At 31.4% G+C, this 27,763-nt stretch overlaps 1 protein-coding gene across 1 annotated transcript; it reads left to right on the plus strand.

Moving 5' to 3' along the window:
• Positions 1–24,421: 24,421 nt before the first annotated feature.
• Positions 24,422–27,497, plus strand: LOC103499559 (protein POLYCHOME). Its single transcript, XM_008462577.3, has 3 exons — positions 24,422–24,579; positions 24,779–25,172; positions 26,725–27,497. The coding sequence occupies exons 2-3, from the start codon at positions 24,786–24,788 to the stop codon at positions 27,085–27,087; spliced, it is 750 nt and encodes a 249-aa protein (XP_008460799.1). The 5' UTR covers positions 24,422–24,579; positions 24,779–24,785; the 3' UTR covers positions 27,088–27,497.
• The last annotated feature ends 266 nt before the right edge of the window (positions 27,498–27,763 follow it).

Here is a 27,763-nt window from a genome sequence, read left to right on the forward strand (position 1 = left end):
CTTTAATTTTTTTCTTTCAATTTATAATCTCATTCACTCTCTGTATAGTATTCAATCGTGTTTATATTATTGTTTACTCATAAATTTGTATACGAGTATATGGTTCAAATCTTTACTTTTTGAAAGTTAAGGCTTTGAGATTCAATGAGGATCTAAACTTGTCTAGAGAATATTGTCTATTTGTTGACAACTTGAGCAGGATCTGTTTTCCGCAAACTTGTCTCAAGAAATATTGTCTTTTTCTTGACTGCTTACTTGAAAGGATCTATTCTATAGATTCTGTACTTTTGCCTTTTTGTACAATTGTGTTCTTTGAGCGTTCCGATATTATATATGATGTGTCTACCCTTACAAAGAAACCTAGTAGAATTATATATAAAGTATGTAGCTTTCTTCTTTACTTCTTACTCAAACATTTTTTTTCTTTTTCCATATGGTATTGAAGTGACTGCTCCCTTTGATGGTGCGTTTGATTTTGTGGAACTTTGTTATGACATTGGATTTTATTCTGAAAGAAACATGCTTTTATGCTTGATAAGTTAATAGCTTCAACATGAAAGTTAATGACCAAATGTTTACTGATGGAAAGAACCAAATAAAGCATGCCTTTGGGAATTAATGTGATTCATAAAAAAAAAAAAAATGACAAATTGGAGTTTTTGATTGAGAATTGAAAATGATGAGGTAGTATTTTGTTGATTTTTATAGCATCTGCTCTATTAGAATATATGTAAAACTTTTTCAGTAGGCTACTTAATTTAGTATTTCGATGTAGCTTATTCTGATGACTGACCTACAAATAGTACAAAGGGAGCTTTTGAGAAAGTTGTTTTCATCAAAACTCAGAAGACTAATGCTCGAACAGAGGGTAGTTAATTACCTTTTCATATATTGGGTTTTAACTATTTTTTTTATGAAGATGTGCATCCTTAATCGTGTTAGCTTCTCTTATTTAAGCCAATTTCAATGTCTTTTTAATTGCTGTAAAGAAATTTTTGAATGTTTCGGTAGTCAAAATTAAATGGTTTATTTTGATATTGCTTGTAGAATGATTGAAGACATATCGGGTTGAAAGTGAAGCGATTGTGTAGATAGTCAGGCTATTATTGAAGGTTGAAGACTGAGAAGATGTTTAGAATTTCTTGTTAAAGTCTTGTATTAGGATCTTGTTTCATGTACTGTTGTAGAATGTATATATAAATACAATATTAAGATTTTATTTTGTGTATACAAATGTAAAAAACAAATATTATAGTTTCTAAAATAATATTAATTTTATTGATTTGTTGGAGTGAGAAAAAATATTTATCTAGATGGACTCTATGTCGGTTTATAAAAAATGAACAATAATGAAACAATTTAATAAAAATAAAATTAAAAAAACGGGCCAAGAACAAAGCAAAGATGTCGTTTTTAAACTGACATTAAAGAGGCATTTAATGTCGGTTTAGAAACGAGATTAAAGGCATCTTTAGTGTCAGTTTAAAAACGACATTAAAGACATCTTTAATGTCGGTTCTAAACCGACATTAAAAGTCAACCGACATTAAAGGTCTTCAATAACACCATCAAAAATGTTGGTTTATAACCGACATTGAAGGCCTTTAATGTCGGTTATAAAGCGACATTAAACCCTAATCGACATTAAAGGCCTTTAATAACACTCGCAAAGATGTCAATTGCCAACCGACATTAAAGACCTTTAATGTCGGTTTTAAATTGACATTAAATGCCAAATTTTTTGTAGTGTAAAAATTACCTGAAAAGCAAGTACGTAGTCTTTTATGTTGAAGTATGCCACGGCTTTAGAACTTTTTTCCCCCTTTGACTCATATGCTTCTTTTTTCCCTTGTAGAATTGTCTTCAAACTGTTGAGCAAACGAGTGTAGAAGAAAGTTGACCAATCAAAGTTCTTGAAAACTTCTTCGTCATCAACTTTTCCTAGAATATCCATATCAAACTATATTTTTTTATCCTTCCCGACCATCACAGTTTCTATAAAAAAGGCCAGGGCAACCTTCACAACATCTTCATCATTTGTAAACTCAAAGTTTTTGAAAATTTCTTCAAGTTCCAAGCACGTTATTATTTTCTTGTTCTTTGATCCAAATAGAAGGGTCTGTAGGTGCTTATTATCATAATCTTTCTCCAATGTTACTCTGGTTGGCCACAACCCGATTATGATGTTGGATTCATTTTGAGTGTAACAGACATTCTTCCCCAAAATAGAAAAACAGATTTCATTTGCGTTGGCTTCTTTAGGTATCTGCCTCAGCAAGAAGTGATGGATCAACTGGTCATTGAAGACTATGCTGACATTCAGTAATGGACCAAAAATTGATTTGTGGAACATCTGCAGCTATTCCTTGGTCAGTTTATCTTTAATAAGACAACCAATCTTATGCACTTGGCATGAGATAGTGGCAGGAAAGTCTTTGTTGATAGGTACAGCCGTTCTGAAAATAATGATCATAATATACTTTCGTAATATACACGATCGTTTATAAAAAAAACTAAACCATAAGCCCTAAAATTAAACTATTGTTTACTTGATGTAACAGATCCTTTAATCCAAACATAAAGTAATAATAAATTGAAACATTTATCAATCTGGAGAATAGAAGTTTAAACAAATCTGAAAACCTAAACGATTGAGAATAAGAATTTAAGAACAGAACGATCGTTTTTCAAGACAGAAGTCGAAACGTTTGAAATATAAAGAAGGAAAAGTGTAATAACGTGAAGAGAAAAGTTCTTGGAACTGAGAGAAATATTATAGTAGGAAAAGTTCAACAAAATACCTTTTGACGTTGAAAAGAAAAATGGACTGAGAAAAGAATGGAATTGAAAATCCTTGAGACAAAATGCTAAGTGATTAGTGCCTTTGTGTATTGCGAAGTGACGGAAAACGAAAAAGGCGAAACGTATATATTGGTTGTTTTTACCAAATGGGTAATATTGTAAATTCGCGTACTTTTTTTAAAATGTTCAATCGCATTCTTTACTGTTTAATATATATATATATATATATAAATGATCGTTTAGTAAAGCCAAAACTGAAGGAATGGAATTCCTAAAGCGAAAGCTTATGAACGCCCGTGCGAGTGAAATTCAATTTATGAAACCAATAAATTCAAAGAAAAATAATAAACATGCTTCTCATGGAAAAGGTGAAAATAAACTGACCTTTGTAGAACCAATTCTTCTTCCAAGCTTCGTGACACCACAAAATCTTCCTCGTTATTCTCCAAGTAAAGAATCACAGAGAGTTGTGGGCTTCTGTAATTTTGGTGAGGGAAGAAGCTTTTGAGAGAATTTTGTTTTGTTGGATACAGAGAGAGATCGTAAGATTGTGTTGTGTTGTTCTAAAAAAAAAAACCCTTTCTTTTTTTTTTCTTTTAAAACAAATCTCAACAATGGAGGGGGAAGTTATCAAATAACTTCCCCATCCTTCCCACGTAGAATAACTCCCATATATATATATATATATATATATATATATATATATATATATGTATTAATTAAATTAAATAAAATTAATATAATTTAATTAATATATATTATATCTCATATAATATAAAATTAATATAAATTTAATTACAAATATATTATATCTCATATAATATAAACTTTATATTATATCATATATAATATAACCAATGATTTAGATCTCTCATATAATCTATATTTCTAATATGAATCGAATTCAATTTTAACCTATAGTTTATTTATGAATCTCATTCATATTATTATTATTATTTGAATCATATTCAAATATTAACTTCTCTCATAAAAAACTTTACATTATAATGTATCAAATACATTATATTAATTGTATCATATACAATTTATTCCCTTTAATCAATTTGAACAATTCAAATTAAACCAAAATAAATTTGATTCTCATTTATCCTTATTGAGCTAACAAGGGGACCTTATGGACCTACAGATTGAAGCTCTAATGAAATGAGATTAATTAATTAAACTCTTTAATTAAATTTAATCTCTATTCATTAACTATTAGTCATTCCACTAAAGACTAATAGTTGCACTCTTCTAACTGTAGATATATTTTGTGTCCATTAGATATAACCAATCAACAGTGCAATGACCCTTCACAAATTGCTCGTAAGTACAGCTAGGCCAAAAATTACCGTTTTGCCCCTGTAGTTACATCTAACTCCTTAAGTACCATTGATTCCTCTAATGAACAATAATTATAGTCCTACTATAACTGAACTCCTCTCAGGCCAAGAGAGGGTGTGGCGCCACATTGTTCAAGCCCTGAAATCAACCCTTAAGAGAGCAAATTCTCTACTTACTCTATCTATAGAGAAGGAGTGAATTCCTTCTTGTGTAGCTGCGTTCCCAGCTCCCCAATCAGACGAATCCCCAAAATGGTAGGCATATTGAGTCGGCTACATAGGCCACTCTCACCCATACAAATCAAAGGATCGCCTACATAGGCAGGAGTTCACAACTCACTCAAGATTCAGGTCAAGTCACCTGTAGTCATCCTGGTGAAATCTAGTCTCAACTAGTAACGGTGTTAATAAGAGAGACTATTCATTTCATGGTCCAGTTTTATACAAACTCTTTGTATAGAATACCCCCGCTCTAATGTCTCGACAAAATGATTAGGATCAAATCATTTGTAGCACTTTAGAACAATTGTAACAACTACAAAGCAGACCGTATTCGTAGTGTCACCAGGATAAGGTATCCAGCCTTATCCATTTACTACAGACCATTTAGGTTATCACTTAAACATGATCCACTTGTATGTCTCCACATACATGTTTAGGTTACAGAAGATAACCTTGGATGTTAGTTTATTGGTTTTGTGAGTTAATGCAACTAAATATCAAATAAAATAAAACACTTTATTTTATTAGATAAATAAAAAGTTTGTATTATATATACAATTACAAACTACAAGACCACGAGATTTAGGGCATCAACCCCAACAAAAACAATCTTTTAAAAAATGTAATTGATCGCGTTGTTAAATGATTGGAAAAACAAATAATGTAAAACAATGATGTTGTACAACTAAACGATCATGTAGGATATCATTTATAAGATGTACAATTTACGCAATCGTCTAGTATATTATTTAAGTGAATATGTATATATGCAATTAAACGATGGTATTGTTGAATATGAACGATCATGGTAATAAATGTAATTGATTCCTTTGTACGTTTCACAAGATAGTGTAGGATATAAAGAGTGAAATGGAATATGGATTTCTCGAGTATAAAATAAAGAAATTTTTTAAAGTTAAATTTAATGATTTGAAGCTTTACAAACATTATAAATCATCTCTAAAATATTGAGAAATTTGTAGGTCGAAGGATGGAGCAATATCAATGTATTCTTGAGTTGACATTGTTCTTTCGTTTCTCTTGTTGCTTTCTCCTTGTTTTGAGACTTTTGTCTTTTTTTGCTGACTAACATTATTTTCCTTTTGCATTTCTCTAATTTCTCTCTCATTTTTTTTTGTTTCAACTTCTTATGGTTCTTGACTGCTATCAGTGTCAATTTCTTCTTGTGGTTCTTGACTACTATCAGTGTCGATTTCTTCTTCAGTTTCAGTTTCGTTATTATCAAATTCATCTTCATCAATCAACTTTTGTTTTCCTTTTGTTGTATCTTTTGAATTTTCTTCCCCTTGTTTTTCTATTTTTTTTTCTTCAATGATTATAATATTTTCCAATTGAATCTGGCTTTGTTTTTTTTTTTCTTTCTGGCTCCTATTTTCAACTTCTCCATCTTTAAATTCAATTATATGAATGTAAAAAAAGAATGTGCTGTCAAAATGATTATGCAAGAAAATGTAGACAGCCATGCAATATAAAGATCGTTTAAATATGTATATACGATCATGAAAGTAGGTGAGTAGCAAACAATTAAAAAATATATAAATGAAAGAATTACAAACTAAACGAACAGTCGAGTGAAATATAACCATTGTCAACATGCATTTTATTTATTTTATTCCTTGTCTTAATAATATTTGTTCTATTTCTATATTTTCTTGATTTTTTCTGATTTCACTTATTTCATTTAAGATTTTATTTCTTTCATTGTTTTTTTTTTCATTTTTTTTTCGTTGCTCTGCTTTTTCTTTTCTTTCCTGCTTCTCAATATTTTTGAAATATCTCAAAATTGTTTGAGACTCTTCTTCTGATAAGTCTAGAAGTGCCATGGAGAACTACAAATAAAATGATATTACATTATTAGTGAAAAAGTAGTAGCAAAGGTATTGATAAACAGTGATAGATTTATATCATCATCTATTCAACATAGACATGGATAGAAAATCTTTCATTGGCTATCTGGATAAACATATATATAAGCATGCTCTAAGTTTACTTACATTCTCATATTCAAAAATATCGATGTTTTAGAGTCCTCTAGTCATTTATTTTCAAACATTCCCATGTTACAATTGGTGACCCTTCCTTTGCAAGCTTTCTTCCAAACCCAACATCTAAATTGGAAAGTCTTGGTATTTTCTCAAAAGCCCAATAGACTAAAGCTAGGGGAAATCCTTGAAGGTATATAGCATCCTTGTCACTGTAGGATGCTTTTTTCAAGAACTGATATGTTATGATGTATGTTAACCTCCCCCATGGATAGCCTTTGAAGATTTCTTCATTATCCAATATGTCTAGATGTAGGAGATTTATGTGGTTGTGTTTCTGTTTGAGAATTAAAAATGCTTCTAAGATATAGAGGTTAACTAGTTTTTCTTTCAACGAGTCTTCCTCCTTGCATAACGCTTTGAAAGTTCTTTCTATATCTCTTCTTGTTATAAAGTCATCATGACGGAAAAGCGCATTTTTCATTTTTCTTTTCTTTCTCCTAGATTTAACTTAGGTAATTTGTGACCTTTTAGTCCAGTCACAAAACAAAAGTCTTTCAGCCCAAATTTTGCTATATGTCCATTGAAGTTGAAAGCAAGGACATTAGTTTTTTTTAGATGACATTGTTTTCTTAATAGAAAATTTAGGAATTGTGTTGGTATTTTGGTCATTTTAATGTTAAGGAACTGGTCAAAAGGATTGTTTGTCAAAACTCGAGAGAGAATCTTTTTGTCTATTTTTGACTTGACCTGATTCAATGTTTCTAAGCTATAGTATACAGTAATTATAAGGTTTTTTTGTTCATCTTCCATAATAATGTCATTAGGATAGTGTTTCACCTGTTGAATGACATAATAAATAGTATGTCTCAAACAAGGGCAAGTTTAAACAAATTTACAAATGCGCTATAAAGAAAAAGATACAGAAATATACAACGCTATACAAACAGATATTCACATTCTAGTTTGTTACCTTTTTTCCTTTTTCTTTCTTTACTTTACTTTCTTCTGTCTTTGCTTTACACCTTATTGATTTGCTACACGATGCTTGTTGATTCTTGCTCACCATCTATTTGTAAAAATGAAGACTAATATAAATTATACAAACAGTATAGAAACAGACATCTTTGTATGTGGCATAGATCGCGATAAATATAGATTGAACAAAATGAATATAGATTAAGGCTTGTTTGTATGCAATATAAATCGTGGTACATATATGTGGATGGTGGAGATAGATCGAAATGGATATAGACTCAAACCTTTTTTATTCTTGCTCACCATCTACTTGTAAAAAAGAAGACTAGTATAAATTATATTAAATGAAATATATGCAATCACTATAGAAACAGACATGTTTGTATGTGTGATAGATCGCGATAGATATAGATTTATGGAAATGAATATAGATTAAGACCTTTTTGTATGCGATATAGATGGTGCTAGATATATATGGATGATAGAGATAGATCGAAATGAATATAGATTCAAACTTTTTTACATGCAAGGCAGATCGTCGATCGCGATAGTTCTGTTGAAGTAGTTACTAGGATGTAAACGATTGACGACAAAGACGATGAAAGAAAAATTTTGAGCAAGTTCCTTCACCTTTTTATAACCTTTTTATTTGGATGGCATTTTTGTAATTACGATTTATTGGAGTTTCTATAAATTTTCATTTATAAACGATCTTTGAAATTTCTCTACATGATCGTGTATACTTAAACTTTTTCGTCATCTTTTACTGTTTATTACCTTATTGTTTATATATATGATTATCGTTTATATAATGTACAGAATCGTGTATGCTTATCGTTTATATTTACAAATTTGAGCAGATGTACAATCGTTAAAGTATATTGTTATCGTTTAGCGTTTATTGTTGATCGTTTATGTATTTGGTAATTTACGAGATCGTGTATCAATTGTATATTATTCTACACGATGGCGTCTAATAATCGTTTATTAACATTAGTCGCGCACGCGGACGATTAATCGCGTGTTTCTTGGGGTATTTTTGGTATTTCGCATTGTGAGCCTATGAGCTTTTTCCATTTCTGAAATTGTTCTATAGAGTGTAAATAACTTGCTGCTTTGTTATATTATTAAAAAGACCCCTAATTTTTTCATAGTTATTTTAAATCTTTATTGAATTACAGAATTTTTCTAATTTTGAATTTCATTAATAAGGAATTTTGTTAATAATTCAATAAAGAAATTTTTAAATAATTTATTTTAAATTATAACTAAGATTTTTGAAAAGTAAATAATCAAATATCTTAATTTAATAATTAAGAAATACTATTTTTAGGAATGAAATATTTTTAGAAGGTTGGGATTTATTAAGGGGTCTTTTCAAAAATATAAAAAAAAAAAAGGCAAAGTATTTACACTATATAGAACAATTCCAAAAATGGAAAAAGCCCAAAGGCCCACCGTGTAAAATACTGAAATGTCCCGTCAACTACACCATCAACAACGCGTGCGTAATATATTTGTGATCAGTTAGATTTGGCTATTGTTTGGTACACAATTGTTTAAATATGGCTACAATTTATTTTTCAATTCTATCATTTAATTTTTTTACACGATCGTTTAATTTGGTGACGTTTAAATTTGGTTACACGATGATTTAGATTTGATCGTTTGAATTTGGATTTGGCTATTGTTTGGTACACGATCGTTTAGATATGGCTACAATTTATTTTTTCAATTCTATTGTTTAATTTTGTTACACAATCGTTTAGATTTAGCTAAACGATTTTTTTAAAATTCTTTTGCTACACGATCGTTTATTTTTTTATACAATTGTTTAGATTTGTCTACACAATCATTTAGATTTGGCTAAATTATTTTTTTAATTCTTTTGGTACACGATCGTTTCGATTTGTCTATCGATGATTTATTTTTTTTACACAATCGTTTACATTTGGCTACTCTAATCTAAATGATTTTTTTCAAAAAAAATTTATACACAATTTTTTAGATTTGCTATTTTTTTTTTACACGGTCGCTTAGATTTGGCTATCCAAATTTAAACGACGTAAAAAAATAAGAGGAAAAAAAAAGATGATGAAAAGAAATCACAGAGAAAAAAGGAAAAGAAGAAAGACGATGGAAATATTAAACGATGTAAAAAAGAAGAAAAGAAGAAGAAAAGACGACTGAAAGAAATCGCAAAATGACGATGGAAAGAAATTGCAGCGAAAAAAAAAAGAAGAAAGACGATAGAAAGATTTATCGATGTAAAAAAAGAATGAAAAATGAGAAAGATTATGGAAAGAAATCACAGAAAAAAAAAGAAGAGGAAAAGAAGAAAGACGATGAAAGAAATCGAAGAAAATGAAAGAAATGGCAGAAGGAAGAAGACTGTTTCATCGTGAGGAAGAGAAAAAGATAGAAGGGCAAACCTAAAATATTTAAAAAATGGTTAACTTTATGGGCTTTGTTACACGGGCCGTAAATAGTTTGATATTTTGTTATATGTATGTAAGTTTCCCATTTATTAATGGTGATTAGATATAAAAAAATAAGAAAAAGAATAAAAAAGTGTGATTTGAGGACAACTCATGGAGGTCGTGGACGAGGTCCAGGACTTCAGTGGACACATCAGCTAAGTCGTGGACCGGTCTATGACTTTGCCTACAACTTCACTACTCTATTTTTGTTAATTATTTTCCCCTTATCCCATTTTTTACAATAATTTTTCAAATAACATTATTAAAAAAAATGTTCATTGAACTCGAAATCTAAAGAATAAAATATACATTTTATTATAAAAAGAATTAAGGTTATTTTACATAAATGTAATAAAATCCAAAATATTGATGGCTTCTGTAATAAAAAACAAAAGCTCATGAAACTAGTAAAGTTTTTTCATAATTTCCATATTTACCCTTAAATATTACGGACAATTCATTACTTCTCTTTCTTCTTCTTCTTTGTAATTTATTCATCTTCCCTTCTAGATTTCTTCATCTCCTCTTCCAGATTTTCTTTCTTCTATTTTTAAAAGATTTATTTTTCTATTTAAATCTCCTATTCATCTTCACCATTTTTGACAAAATTCTATGATGCTACTTCATCTTCCTCATGTTCAAGAATATCAAGATCGTTTAAATATCATTTGGACATGATCTAAACAATCGTTTACCATTCTCAACACGATTGTTTACCATGGTTAACACGATCGTTTAAATTTGAAGCTTTTTTCTCATCGTTTAAAACGAACTATATGATCATTTTTTTCCATCTTTTAAAACGAAATATACGATTGTGTTGGCATGATCTGAATGATTGCTTACCATAGTTAACACGATCGTTTAGCGTGGTCAACACAATTGTTTAATTTGAAGTTTTTAACGATCATTTACCATAGGATTATAGAATTGCTTACCATAATCAATACGATCATTTTCTATGATCAATACAATTGTTTGTCATGGTCAACATGATCATTAAGCATGATCAACACAATCGTTTAAATTTAAAGCTTTTTTCCTATCGTTCAAAAGAACTATATTATCGTGTATCATGACCTAAACGATAGTAGATCGATCATTCGTTTAGACTGTAGTACACGATTATTTAGAAGAAGATTACTCGTGCATGTGAGACTGATTGATCGCGTGTTAACTAGGGCATTTTTGGTATTTCTCATTATGGGCCAATTGACTTTTTCTGTTTACAGAATTTTTCTATATAGTGTAAATATTTTACTGGTGTGTTATATTTTTTAAACAAACCCTGAAGTTAATAATTAAGAATCTCAATATTAAAATAAAAATATAATTTAAGAGGAAAAGAAAAAATGCAAGAGAAAGAGAGAAGAAGATTAATAGAAATTAGAAAGAAAGAAAAAGAAAGGAAAGAGGCTAATAGCAAATAAAAAAGGGTGAGATGACAACATTCATAAAAAACAACAAAAAAAAAAAAACACCCATTTTATTTTGTAAAAAACCATTTACTCATTTTTTTTTCAAAAGCTACCCCTATTTTTCAATTAACTCACAACTCTTTAAACATATTTTGGATTGGAGTGATCTAGAGTGGAGACTTTTTAATTGGGACAATTTTTAGTTTTAATTAGGAATTAAGATAAATAGAATTTATAATAACTCACATGCCCTTATTATTCTTCAACTTTAAGGGTATTTATTTCAAGGGTCGGGAACTTCGTTGACCAACTTTCGGAGACTACCTTTGGCAATTGTCGTCAGCCAATCTTTGATCACTGCCTCTAGTGATTCCATCGACAAACTTTTGACAACCAACTATCCAGCATCGTTGCCACCGATCAACCTTGAAAAGGTTTAATAAAAAAAATTTTAGGTTTTAGGCCAAGCTCCAGTGATCCGCCAATTAATCTTCGATCACCATCTCCAGTGACTCCACCAACAAACTTCCGACAACCAACTTTAGTGACCTTTACCAACCAATACTACAACAAGTCGGGGGTCTTCCAACGTTGTTATGCTTCGATGAAGATTGGAACGTGTTAGAAGAGGCTACTCCAACGTATAAAGTGACATCGGGAAGAATGTTGGGAGAAATGCATCGAGGGACCAATTCTCGACATGCAACCAGCATAGTGTCGAGAAAACACTTCTCCCGATGTCGATATGGCTGACGATGATAAAAACATCGAAACAACCTAACCCCCAACGAGACGTCTATACATCGACAGTAGGCCACCGCTAACGTCTTCTTTAGGCGTCGGGAAAAGGCTTCTCCCGACGCTATGTCGGTAAAATTTCTCATGACATTTTCCATAATGCATCAAGGGAAGGACATCAATTCTAACGCTTTATGTATATCGGGAGATAATTTAAATATATATTTTTTATAGAATTTTTTTATTCAATCATACAATATTATTTTCGGTTCTAATTCGATTTAAATTGAATAAAATTGTACAAAATAAGCAAAAATTAAAAATAATTATATAAAATATCAAATTCAAAATAAATATATTATAATTAAATGTTACATTGTCTAAGAATGTTTCAAAGAAATTACATAGAAAAGAAAATGTACATTTGTCTCCTAATGGCCGCAGACGCCATATAACAACAAGCCCACACCTACAATGACACAAAAGTAAATTTAGATATACATATTACTAAATAATGCAAAGTAAAAAAACATAAAAGTTAAAAAATATGTACCACAAGTGCTCATGGTCCCTTCTGCACCTGACTCATTTCTTCTATCATCTTCTTCTTTTCTTCTATTTGTTGTGTGTACAGCTCTTATGTCCTTCTCTGCTCTTCAATCATGCATTTAGCTTATTCAAGTTCAACTCTTTGCTGCTCAATCAGGACTTTAACTTGTTCGACGTCTCTAGCTCGCGAAAATGAGGTTGAAGAACTACTAGCACAATTCTTGAAGGACTTAGGCTTGGGTCCGCAATCAAGACCTTTTGAGTAGCATGGTCGTCTACCCAAAATGATCTCGCATATCTCATCCCCAGAGAGTGGTTGAGAACCCTCTAAGGTGGGCTAGGATTGGATTTCCAACATTTGATTCTGCAACAAATTTTGTATCTAAGTTATAAAGACAAATAAAAGTACAAAATAAGACAAAATAAATACTGCTTGAACTTACATGAGGATGGCCTACAAACGAATTAGACACTCCAAGCATGTGTTTCCTTGAATAACACCATACGATCAACTGGCTGACCTCGTTTCGTAGTGAGCTCGTGCTATCGTTGTAGAAACGACTTGGACTCGCTACTATGATTGTAAGGCTACTATGTTTAGTAGCCTTGTTCGTTTGTGATTGCTCCTCTATGGAAATAATTCTTCAAGTTAAATGAACTGATGTACCATTACCATATATAAATCTCACCTAAAATGCATGGCTCATATGGTGATCGCATAAAAAGTGCCAAGCTTCCAAACATCCCACCAATCTGTCTGATGGGTTGGTTACGTGCCTGTTTAGAGTCGTTGTACTTTTTGAAATGTCTATAACAATTGCCTTTGGACTCTTTGAAATAAGTGAGCATTTGATGCTTAACAAATCTATTCAGTGCTTGATCGTTGAAATGAAGCACAAAAAAACGCTACACATTATAGAACACCACACATTAGCTTGGTTTATACTAATGTATGTTCAAAATGAAAATGAATTGTTTATTGCATGTACCTATAAAGTGCCCTTGCTCAATATATTCTCGTCCAACATTAGCCCACTTAAGGCAGTGAATTGGAAATCTATCTCTCACATACATCAATGGTATTGCTGAACCAAACAACATGTGGAGATATTGGCTTCTCCACTCCTGGGGTTATGGTAATCAAAATCTTACATGCTTATGAACATACCTCTCCAATTTTAAGTTTCGAGATTGTTGCCGTCTCATAAGAGTGAAAGAGGGTTGAGTCTCATCTACTGAAGAAAACAAAACAATATAAGAAACAAGTAAAAATTAATTTATGTGTTCGAAATTATCGTCAAAGTATTGAGACTCATTCAAATTGTCATCCATCAAGGATGATCCCGCATTGTTGAACTCGTCGTTGAACTCGAGAAACAGAGCATCTGTCTCCTTGAAATTGCTCGAGAATGATGACATAGTACCTGTAGACATAAAAACAAACACTAATTAAACAAATACGAGTACCTGATCAAACTAAATATATAAAATATTAAAATATGTGGATACGTGATTCGCCATTATTATTCATCATCGCTTGATCCGCTTTGATGTGACATTTGTTCATTATCATTGTCTATGAAGTTGTTAGCAACATGACACACAACCAGTCTTTCAACCACTATAGGATCAATGTAAGGCCTACACATAGTGTTATCCTCAAAGTGTTCATCCACACAATGTTCGACAATTTCATTACATTCAATTGCTCATTCTTAACATCCTCCACTTCAGGCACATCCTATATATGCTTATTCTTGACCACTTGAACAACTTTTCAGTTGGTACCATTTTTTGGGTCCTATAAATAAAATACTTGATGTGTCTGAGTTGCGAGAATGATTGGTTCCTCAACGAACCAAAAATGGGACGTGTTAATTCATTTGTATCCTAATTCCACGTGTGTCTTTTGGCTTTTGTTGCTGTCGGTGTCAAACCACCTATACTTAAATAGCAAAACATGTCGTCCCATCGAATATTGAACGTCCAACACTTTATCCAGAACACCATTGAAATTATTATCGCCACTTCTACTACTTTCATCGATTACCATGACTAAACTGTTTTGTGCAGTGCATCGAGAATCAAGTTCTACCGTGTGAAATCTCACTCCACTGACAATGCATCCATTGTAACACCGAATGTCAAGTGAAGGTCTTATCACAAGTGAGAAAAAATCATGAGACAGATTTTCTCTCTCACACATTTCTATGACCTAAAATCCATGTGACAATGATTATATACACAATTCTCAAATAAGTTAGTGCACAGATCGTTATCAAATTCGTGTACGCTATATACCTGATTTCTGAACCATTCATGAAATGTTTGTTGATGTCTTTTGTACAATTCAGAAATTCTTTGAACTTATCGACATATCAACCTCAAATGTTTCCTAACGACAATGATTACGAGTTTATGTAACAACAATGTATAACAAATACTTAAACAGTTAAAGGTTAGAAATGCTTACTTGCGATACTCTGATATTTCGTCTACATTATTGAGGATGTACCAATGAAGAAGGCATTTCTCTTCCTATGATAGAGTTCGGACACTTGATGCCCCTAATGGTTATACTTCACTACAAGAAATAACATATATGATAGCTAACGAAAAAGGCTATAATAGACTTTTTATAGCCTTTTTCGGAAGTCCTGACAGCCGATGTTATTAAAAGTCTTGGACTTTTTATAGCATTTTTCTGAAGCTATAATGAGTGCTATTGTAGAGTATGAAGATATAGCTTATAGACGTTGCTATGAGAACATTTGATAGCGTTTTTCATTATAGCTATAATAAGTTTTTATAACTTAAATAATGTGCTATCTATAATATACAATAGCCTTTTTTCAACGCTATAATATAGTATTTACAGCTATAACGTTATGCTATAATAATGCTATTTAATCATTTTCAATTATTATAATAATTATAATAACCTTTTGATAGCATTTCGTTTTTTGTTATATAAATCTTTATATAGCTGTAACTTATGGCTATGAAGAGGTAACTTTGTTTTCAAAAATAATTTTTGATTTCATTAGCTTTTGATAAATTTTAGTTAAAGTACTCAACTTTAGCACACATAAATACTTTGTAGCACAAGAAGTAATATGGTAATTATAAAATGTAGCAATTTTTAGAATAATTATTAAGTATGTAGCAATATTTTAAAAAAATTGCAAATATAGCAAAGTCTATCAGTGATAGACTTCTATCGTTGATAGACTCTTATGGTTTATCAGTGATATACCAACATTTACTACATGGTCTATCAGTGATAGACTTCTATCATTGATAAATTTTGACAGATTTTGCTATATTTACAATTTTTTTAAAATGTTGCTATATACTTAATTATTTTGAATATAATTGTTACATTTACAACTATCCCTAAGTAATAATAACATCCATTCATAATCTATTAAAATTACAAAATAGAGTATTCAATAATTTACTTAAATAAAGTTGTGGTCTAAATGATACAAAGGTAGATAAAGTATTTAGTGAATGTACCACAACACAAGATAACCCTCAAAATACAAACAAAATTCACCAAGTATACAACATTATATTATCATATAGGTATGAGCTACTGTCATCGTTGGATCTTTTTTCCTCTAGTAAGACACATTTCATTCACCTACATAAATTTATAAAACATATATCAATATGTGATTTTGTAGACATCAATAATAGTGGATATTAATTAAAAAAAACATAGAAAATCTTTAACAAATGTAGATAAAAAAAAATTAGAAGATAGCATACCAATGGTCACTTTAGTTGTTGAAATTGTCGTCTCGGCCTGAATTTGTTAAAGATTTGTCATGTCCATCACCCCTCAATTTTTCTTTCAATTATGAGAAAAAGAAAAAATGTTCATTATCAGAGGTTAAAAAAGAATAATTCAGTTTCATTTTTAATGAGCACTAAATATGACGTTTGAGAGTAAATTAGATGTTCCAAAGGGACAGAGAGGGAAAAACAGCCATTAGCATTATTGCAACTAACAACAATACAACAGCATGATGAGGTACACATGTTATATAAATTTCTACATAAAATTATAAATCTAAGAAATGAAATATCAACCTTAAGCCATTTTAGTGAAATGTTTTGACCATAATATGCAGTTCCATGTGCATATTTCCAATTGCCCCCACTACTAGAACTACCAATCCTGGACATCATCTTTTCACAAGCCTAAGCAGCCAATAGCAAATCAGTATAATTATCTCAAACAAACATACTTTGTTCATCAATGACCAAGTATCATCACACACAAATTCAATAAGGAATGGTTAGCACTTGAAAAAGAGTAGTCTGGTTGACTAAGAAAAGCAAAATAACATTATCACCAAAATCAAAAGCTTCATTGCTTCTTTGAGTTGCAAATGCCCCTTGTTGTATAGATAACTCCAAATTCTCAAAGTTCAAACTTTTAACAATAAAGTACCTAATCTTTCAAAAATAAATGAAGTCATTTAGAATATTTAAAAGGTTCGTGTGAGAGACATATTTTTTATTTTCATTTGCTTTGCAGAATTATATTAAAAATGAGTAACCATGTCTTTATCAGAAGATGAATGGAAAAAGTTACAGAACTGAAAAGGATACTTCCTGGCTGATTGAGTTTTACAAAAGCCACTTGACATAAGTGACAAAGAGAGAATAGTCACAAAATTTGGAGAGACTCCATCAACTTCAATTATTATTGCAAACTAAATCAAAAGGGTATTTATGAAGTTCCAGTCCACAGATTGAGAAGGTCAACATTTAACATACCATAGTTCTTCAATAATATCACTCCTCACCAAAAATCACAGCAAATGCCTCCATCAATTACCAGCTTGCTCATTAAATAGTATTTGGATAAATCTCACAATATCACAATCACATATGACTGAACAAGTTTCCATCCTATCCTAACAATTGTAGCAACAAAGAACCAAAAGAAAATCAAAGAGAACCATAAGTGTCAAAAGAACCTAAAAGTCAATGGCATATGTAAGCCACCTAGTTCACCTCCCTTGTCCATAGATACATTTTCCATAAAAATATAAACCAGCTTCTTTGCAAGCACAACGAACCGTGACTAAAACTTATCACTAATTGAATTCAATAACAAAAAGCCTATAAGCACCAGCTAAAAAGCTAAGTAACTTTGTTTAATTATACACTATAGAGAAATAGTATTTATAAGAAATTGCTACCAAGAAATAACCACTCTTACTCTACTACCATCCCAAGCAACTGCAACAAAAGTTACAACGAAGCTATGTATGTAAAGATTAAGATAGAATATCCGTCAAATATAGTGATCAAACCCAAGCAACAATATAAGAATAAGAAGCAATCAAAGTTGAGGCAAAACTTTAACCAAAAGCAATGAAAGAATGAATGTATTAATGTGAAATCAAATGCAAAAAACTGATAATCTAACAACTTGAACTTGAACAAATGGAGTATGAGGAAAAGAACAATAAATTTTCTATTCCCAAAAGCTACAAAACTCGAATTTGAGGCCAATATTCTCCCTATCTGATTCCCTAAATTTCCAAGATTGGAAAGTTGACTATAGTTTGAACCTGGTTTTCTGGAAATAAACTCACTGAAACTTCAGTAAATCCAAGAGCATACTTTTATAACAGAGTCAAAAAGTAAGCATAAAAATAATAATGAAGATGAATCATAGATAACCTGTGCATTTCATTGCAAAATGTAATGTGAATGTGGAAAAGAACCTTCGTAGTCATAGCTGTACTTTGATTTTTCATTCTAATTCAATTTCACCGAATCAAATAAAATCAGTAATGTAATAAAAAAGAACCTAGGGCTTGAGAAAATGAAAGAAATAAAAAATTGTTTGTGTTTACTGTTTAGTATTTGATTAGAATTTTCAACGGTTTCAATAAGATGAGAACTATGAACAAAATTAAGTACAAGTTTCAGAAACAATCTTTTAATTAACACTTCACTACTTCATTTTGTTTGTCTAAATATAGAAGTTAGTTTACATAATTTTATTTCCAAAAATCAATGAACTCTTACTTCAAATTGCCTAAATGAATGAAACACTCTCAACTGGTCGAAAAGCTCCTGTTGTCAAAATTTAGTGACAGATACAACCTTTAAAATGATTCAATTCTCTTGAGGAGTTGGTCAATTTTTTATGGCATTGAGTTTATAATATGTCCTTTGCAAAAGGAAAGTATATATTGAAACTTGTAATCCCAGCTTTTACATTTACGTTTCTTTCATACATCTTATATGTCTATATGTAACATCCAAATACTATACATTTACAAATAAGAACATTATTATACCTTTCTTCCCTATGAGAGTGTTTTGAACTTTACAAGTGTAGAATACAGATTTAATATTATCAAGCCAAGTGTAAAATATAGATTATCATTATCAAGATTGATAATAATAATAAAAAAGAAAAGAAAATGAACAAGGAATAATATTAAACTAATTTTGTTGAAAAATTTTGGTTTCTTGAGAAAGAAAGACAAAAGGAGAGAAAATAAGAGAAGTGGAAGTAGAGAGAAACCTTGATATCACAAGCTTCGTCAAGAACTTGAGAAGGATTGCTTCTTCTACAGGAAGTTGGTCGAAAACCATGGAAGTGAAACAGAGAGAGAGAGAGAGAGAGAGAGAGAGAGAGATTTCGGTTTTGGCTTCCTATTTCTCTCTATAGATTGACGTGGTGAAGAAAGGAAGAAGACTAACCTCGAAGAACCCTAAGCGAAACCCTTGTAGACGATGGTGGTGCCAGAGCTTCAGCATTGGCAATTAAACAGAAACCACGACGACGTTGTCGTCTGTTGAACGACAGTCGTGTGAGATGGAATGTGGGTGGGTATTGCAGCAAAAGAGATGAAAGCTTCGTCTCATCATTTTGGTTGCATGGGTGGTCTGCTTGAGTAAAAGAGAAAAAGCGTGAAAGGCTCCAAAGGGGGAAAATATTGGGCGAGATAAATTTTTCTATTTCCCACTTTTTTTTCTTTTTCTTTTCAATAGCCCAATTTAAAATAGATTATCCTTAAAGGCTATTAAAAGACCTCTTTTTTGTAGTGCTTTCTACATGAAATTTCAAACTAATCACCAATCACCTCGTCGTCTGGAATGCTATCATCATTTCACTCATCTTTAGTGAGCATCTATAACGAATCGAGTCTCATCCTACTTATGTATCTCAAACAAAAAGTCTCTGATTTATTCATCAGATATGCTTATGCAATAGACCCCCCAGGACGTGCTTTGTTTCGAATAAACTGTTTCAAAGTGCATAGACTTCTTAGGTACCTCGAACAAAAAGTTCATGATTCATTCATCACATATGTGTTAGGGCTATTTTAGACCTAACATTATTAGACTAATTTTTCCTAACCTTTATCCATTTACTCACTAAAATGTCCTTTTTATGCAGAATATGAAACTCTACCTCGATACGAGTCCAATGCCACTGAAATCACTTAAATCGGAGTTATAACAAAGAAGAACGGTAAAAAACAAATTGAAGGGCAAAATTGGGAAATTGGAAAAGATCGGACGAACAAGATTGCACCACGTGGCATCACTAGATCACGCCACGCGTCCGCCTCGAAGTCGCGTGTTTGAACTCCAAGCGTGCCCTTATTTTTCCTTTCATTTTTCGCACAATCCGGCAAGACGACCCGGAAACCGACCCACGAACTAGTTCGCAACCCATGCGTTCGCCACGTGTTGAGCCCTCATCCGTGAATGCCTCTCCCCTATCGTGAGTTCGAATCTCAGCAGCCACATTTCCTTTTTTTTTTTTTTATTTTCTCTTCAATTGGGCCAACCCAAGACCCGACCCAAGCCCATTAGTGATCCAGTTCATCATCTTCCCCAAAATTAACTGCAAAATGGCAGTTTTTAACCAAATTCCACTTTTTTCTCCCATTTTCCCTTCTATAAAATCCCTCATATTTTTTGGGGAGAGAGATAAGAAATTCCAATGTAAAAAAATCCTCTTTCTCGTTCTATTCTTATAGCAAAATTCTTGAAACTTTATCAATAAAAGATTACTTTTGTCAAACAAATGGATTCTTTCCTCAACATCTCTTCAAGAATTTCAGCAATCTTCATGGGCTAAGGTAATCTTTTGAGACTTTTTCTTGGGTTAAATTACCATTTTTCTTTGAGAATTAAATTCTTTTCTATATCTTTTCAAATTTTTATTTGATTGCTTGTTTCCCTTTGCAATTTCTTTTGAAATTTTAATAAAACAAATAAGTTTTTCCCATCAATTTTTCATTGAAATTTCTTTACAAACTATTAAAGTGCTGAACTTAAATTTTGATTTGCAATGGTTTGTTATGATGAATTAATTGTTGAGATTGTCTTAAAATTTCTAGTAATTGATTATTGCATAATAAGTTTGAAATGGACATTAATTTTGCTAAGGGTAGTGGCTATCCCCTCCTTAGCAAATCTTGAATAGGATGAATTTTGCCTCAATTTGAACATACTTAGGTTGCTGAGATTGATCATGTTTTAATAGAGATTTGGTTACTTTCTTTTTGTAAAAACTCCATTCTTGCATATTTAAGAAAAGATTAATTAATCTTTTTTCTTTTTCAATGATAAGAAACATGGTAATTGCCCAAGAAAAAATCCATCTACTAAACTTGAAAGAAAAACTTTACTTGAATTACTTGTTGTCACTAATCATCTCTTAATGCTTGTTCTTTACTATAGTTCAAAAATTACTTCCACAACCCCCCCCCCCCCTTTTGTGTTTCTAATTTTCTTTTAGATCCTAAAGCTACTAATTGACCTTGTATGTAAATCTTGAAGTTTTGAATCCTAAGTGCTCTCTAGGGTTCGACACCTTTCTTCCCCATACTACTTTCAATTTCCACAAAGGTAAGAAGGGTTAAAAAGATAACTTTGAAAGGTAATTGAGGTAATCCCTAACACTCATATTTCATCTAGGCTTTCTCTATTCTTGTATTCTTTTATTTTAGACTAGGAATAAATTCTTGTTTTGCATACTTACATCCATAACAACCTATTATTTTGATAACGACTTACCTCAAATTTCATCATTTCAATATGCTTCTACAATAAACCCCTCAGCACGTGCTTTATTCTGAGCAAATTATTTCAAAGTGTGTAGATTTCTTTCAATGTGATACATCCAACTGTAAGAAACTGGACCAACAACTTTTGTTTCATGTGGTAAGTGAACGGTAAGGTGTACCATTATGCTGAAGAAGGCAGGTGGAAATATTCTTTCCAACTTGCAAAGCATGATTATGATATTTGCTTGTAATCTGTCCAAATCAACTACTCTTATCGTTCTTGCACACAAGTCACTAAAAAAGTTACATAGTTTAGTAATAGCGGTGTACACATTTTTCGGTAAGTATGCTTGAACACCAATATGTAGAAGTCAATTTGGCGTTTTATATATTCAGAGTCATCAACGTGGGTATGTATTTCTCTTCTCTGTAATTCTCTATAATGTAATTTTTAACATGCTTGGCCATAAATAAATTAGTTTTTACTAATGTACTGGTATTTTTAGGTTTCTAAATTAATTTGAGTTATGGTCTTTGTTAACTCTTCTGCTATGCAAGGGCTCTAAACCCTTCACTTTTCTCCAAAGTTGGTTTATGCGTTGGGAGAATCCTGAATTCTTGAAGTGTTGCAACCTCGATCGCCATAGCTCAACCTTGAAGATTTTTAACAAAAGCATTTTTAGGGTTTAGGCCAATCTCCGATGATTGTCGTCGGTCAATCTTTGACGACCACGTTTGGTGACTCCATCGACAAACTTCCAAAAAACCAACTTCGCGCGACCGTCGTCAACCAATCTTCGATCGTTATCGATCAACCTTGAAAACTTTTAATAAAAATACTTGTAGGGTTTAGACCAATCTCCTGTGATTGTCGTCGGTCAATCTTCAACCACCACCTCAAATGACTCTACTGGAAAACTTCCAACAACTAACTCTGGCGACCATTGCCAACCAACCTTGCAACTGATCAACCTTGAAAATTTTTAATAAAATCATTTTTAGCATATATAACAAATAAAAGAAACTTGTATATACAAATCCTTAAAAAAAGTTTTAAAACAGATTTCTATCAAAAGTGTTTAAATAAAAATGACTTTCTGAAAAACCATTTTCCGAGTCATTCTAGATAGGGTTTTAATTTAATTATAATAATATTTTTTAAAATACACTTCCTCATGTTTTTTTATCTTTTATTCCTTTTTGAGGTTTTTTTTATATAAATTATTGTTATTAATAGGTTATCTTTTTAAAATTATCTATTTTTCTTCAATGTTTACTATTAATATTTCCATTCCTTTTAAGAGATAATGCTAGTATATATATAGTTTTGTATGTATATCAAATAAAATTCTTGTTTTTGTACTAATATATATATATATATATAATTAAGTATATTTACTATATATGCAAAAATCCCTAATTTAGTTTAATAACAAAATTTTTCATTTTTGTTGGTCAACTTAACAGACTCGAAAGACATAGAATTATCTTTTAAACTCTAAAATCCTCAATATTGGAAAAAGCTTAATGGCCAAGTAAAAATTAAAAATTAGAACTTTATGATTTATTTATTCTTCAAATATAATTTGATAAAAAAATTATAATTTCCCAATAATTGAATTCAAGATTAAAATACTAGATTATTTCAATTTTAAGTTAGCCTATTATGATTTAGAAAAATATATTTTTAAATTAGTGAGAGTGACAAAAGCCTAAGAAATTTTATTTCAAAACCTAATAAATCTAAATATAATATATGTAGATAATATTAAATTTATTAACTGAACAACATAATTAACAAGATTTAATAAAATCAAATATCAATTTTTATAAAACAAGTTATATTTTATAATTTTATAATTTAATAATCCCACGTAGTAATAAACATATAAATTTGGTATAGTTTTAACTATGTTTTCCAAGAATAATATATCATGTACCTAAATGTATGACAAAAAAATAATAGTACAAAAACACAGTCTTACAAAATGCTATTTGAACTATAATAATCTATGCTCCAAACACTATAAACTACTATAACACTTTAAACTACTGTAGGACAAACTAATAATAAACCACACAAAAGAAAAATGAAACTATTTACAAACTATAACCAAAACAAAAAATGAGATCCATCGGATGAATTTTGCTTCTAAATATTTTTTTATTTTTGAAAATATCCCTAATAAAAAAATAATTTTCATAAATATAATAAAACACCAAAATATTTATATCACAGGTAACAAAATTAAAAAGTCATCCAATTTTTTAAATATTCTAGATTTATCCTTATAGCTTTTGAATTTGGCGAGTTTTTCTTTTATATTCTTTAAAATCGTAATTATTGTTCTACAATTATTATTATTCTTTTTATTATATTTTTGGTATTATTATCCTTGTTTTCAATCAATTATCAATCTTGTATCTTGTACTAAATATAAAAATAATATTGATACACGATCTTGGCACACGATTAGATATGCGTGTGCATGTGACCGATTAGACACTTTTTCCTAAATAAACTCGTTTGAATGGGTGGAAGAAAAGTGTTTTCTTTTTTTTTTTTTTTAAAAAATTGATGGTTGAAATATTCATGACGGGAAGAACTTGATTAACACAATAATGACCATAAAAACGTAAGGACTTTGTAGTAATTTCGCATAGCTAAAAAATTTGAGGTTGCAAAAAACGAAAAAGAAAAAGAAAAACAAATCCCGCTCTTAGTAAAAATTTGAAATTCAAAACCACAAAATTTGAAAAAAGAGAAATGGGCACGTGTAGTGAATTTTGCAAAAAATTGAAAATGAGTTTAAGTAGCGCCCAAATTTTCCCATTTCAAATCTGCCCAAAATTTCGACTTCTCTCAAACCAGCTTCACCTTCTTCCCTCTCATTTTTCATCTCCGCTCCTCACAGATCGCCGCTCCCCACCAATCCACCGCCATTTTTTTGGAATACTCCATTCAAGCCCACTGGAATCTCGCGGTATGTATCAATTTCCATCTTCCTTTTCTCCATTTCTCCATTTCTCCATTTCTCCTTTCTTTGGACAGTGTTTATATGAAATGTAGTTTTTGGCTTTAACTGAAAGATTCTTTGTTCTTGTTACTGTAGATTTAGATTAGGGCTTCTCTTGCTTTCTTCTTCTTTGAAATGTTTGTTTTCTTGCTTCTTCCTTTTGAAGTTCCATAATGTCGGAAGCAAGGGATAGATTGGAGAGACAAGTGGATTATGCCGAGGTATTTGCTCGTCGGAGGTCGGAAGGTATATTGGACGAGCAAGAAATGGGTTCTAATTTGATAGGTACTCCGATTGCACGCGCCACTACGACGACTGCTGCTCAACAAAGGCCTACGAATCCCGGCCCTGGTGGAGGTGGTGCGAATCTGAGACGTACTTTTGGTTCTCCCATTTCTGGCGGAATTGGGCGTAATAGATTTCTTTATAGAACTCCAGTGTTGAGCCGTGAGAATCCGTCGGCTGGGAGTTCCAGGCGGAGTAGATCTCGGGGTAGGAACAGTGTGTTACCGATTTGGTACCCAAGAACCCCTCTTCGTGACATAACTGCAGTTGTGAGGGTAAATGACTAATTCCTCTCTTACTTTCATATGGTTCTGCTTAATTTTTCAAGGATTTGTTCTGTTCTGCCTACAATATTGTGGATTACTTGGATATTTGATTCATATTGTTTATAGCAAACCTATTCTCATTGTCATTGCATATGGTATATACGCCAATTCCTACCCAGTAGATATTTGTTCTCCGATACAGTATCTTTGTTTGGATTGATTCTTATTTTAATTTACTTGATCTTCGGAGAACCCCCTATTTTGATTTTCTGGTGTAGTTGTTGTGATTCTTTTTTCTGTTTTTCAGTTGGTAAGCATTTGTTTTGATTTGATTTTTGACCCAAAATGTTGTTGCTTATGTCTAATATTTTTTTTTTGTGAATCCTTAGATTGGATCACTTTCCTTTTTCTTTAAGTAAATTAATCAATAAATTTGTAGTGTTTTTAAGCTATGTACTACCTACCTGTTTGTCTGAAAAGGAGATTCTTTTGGTTTTGTAACATCCATGCCCAATGATTTCATATGAAACATCAACAGTCTGGATAATGAGAACCTGTCCACCATTAACTAAAGTTAACGTTATTCGTTTCCTTTTTTAGATTTTATATTCATTGTTTAGTTGGATTCCAATCCGTTTTTAGGCTTCATTTTCACCTGTTATTAGAACTACTTTTTGGTGGGCTCAATATGCTTCGGCTGGTTACTAGGATGCGCTGACTAGGTAGTCCAAATCAACATTTTGGGCGTTTGTCAAGCTGTGATTTGAAAGTCAATTAACATCTTGTTATCGTGACCTGTGGGGCATGTGTGCTGATTAAGCTTGTGTTGACACTTGTAAATTATCTGACCTGACGTTTCCAATGTATTAAATTAATTAATTTGTTTTGTTTGAAAAGTTTCAACGGACGAAAAAAGTATGTTTTGAGCAAGAAATATCAAATTTAATTTTTCAAGCATCTAGATGACCTTAAATTTGTTAAGACTACAGAATTCTATTTTAAGTTACTTAATTTAAGGCATCATGCATCACTCTTTCTAAGTAATACACTAAATCAAACCATTATGAGGAAAATCTTTGTGATGTATAAAAATAGAAATTTGATTTTCAAAAATGTATAAAGTAAATGTGTCGTTTTTTTTGGTGCCCTCGGTTTTTAGCATATATTATATCACGTTATAATGCATCGTGTCTTCCCTATGTCACATGTCTGTGTCTTTGTATCATTCATCTAAAATCTTTGGTACTTTTTAGGTTGATTCGCTGATAATTTTGCTGTCTATGTGAAACATTCCTCTCATCTTTTCACGTCTCTGAGGATTTCATTTGGGAATTGTCTTTTAGAAATTTCTTTGAACTATGTTCTTTCACTAATCAAAGGGAATTCTCTTTAAAGCATTGCATCTGGGCTCCTGCATATGGGCATTTGGATATTTAGTTACTGCTCCATTTCATTCAATATCACCTGTGTTTTTCCTAGAAATCTCCTTCCCTAGTTTTTCAATTGAGGCATTTGGAAGGTCATATGGTTAATTTCTAAGGAATCCTATTCCTTTAATCAGGCAATCGAAAGGACAAGAGCTCGCTTGAGAGAAAACGAAGGCCAAGGAAGTGACAGTAGTCCAGCTCCCTCGGACGAAAGAGCATTAGAGTATAGCGTCTCCGTGGCAAGTGATCATCAAGAGCCGATCATTTCTCTGCTTACCCCAAAACCAACCGTAGGAAAAGTTCCAAAGATTCTTCGTGGAATCGCAAATGAGAACACGGTAGGGGCCGAGACTCTGACTCCTCAGAAGAAGCTCTTGAACTCCATAGACAAAGTGGAGAAAGTAGTAATGGAGGAGTTACAGAAATTGAAAAGAACACCAAGTGCCAAGAAAGCAGAGAGGGAGAAAAGGGTTCGCACTTTAATGTCGTTTCGTTGATTCATTTCAACACTGACCAGGATTCTTTTGGCAAATCATCAGAGACTTAACTCAAGAATTTTTAGGATCAATCATCTGCTGATGATTACTTTAGTGGTCAAGAACAGCCGTTGATTAGAGAGGGAGAAAGAGAATGCTCATCTTCTGATGAAATCTCATCTCTTGGAGGACTATTATGTTAGTTTCCTGTTAAAAAAATGAATCCTTTTCATGCTTTTAGATGATTAGTAAGGCATTTTTACAAATATATAGGCTATTCTTGTTGATGTAGGGTCTGCCCATTGTTTGTTTACTACAGATATAGGATAGTTATAAAGCAGGCCTTTTTTGGGCAGTGCAAATGATGTAAATAGAAGTTTTATTCTCTCTAGACCTTGAAATTTTTGCCAATCGAAATCTTATTAGATGCATATTTTTTTATTGGTGTCCATCATCAGGTTCGATTTTGATACATCTATCATCAAGTCATCCCTTTAATCAGGTCAGAAGTTTGAGCTCGCTTTCAGTTTAAAAGGTATGCTCTTACTAAAACTGGATTGGAAGATCCAATTTTAACATGCCTATTCAAAGTGGATATATATATTTTATATTTTATTTATTACAATAGCTAACCAATCTAGCTAAAACAAAATGGAGCTGAAATCAAGATTTCAAATATCGGCAAAAGTAAGGTGAT

This window comes from Cucumis melo, chromosome 8 (assembly GCF_025177605.1).
Source record: "Cucumis melo cultivar AY chromosome 8, USDA_Cmelo_AY_1.0, whole genome shotgun sequence".
NCBI lineage: Eukaryota > Viridiplantae > Streptophyta > Magnoliopsida > Cucurbitales > Cucurbitaceae > Cucumis > Cucumis melo.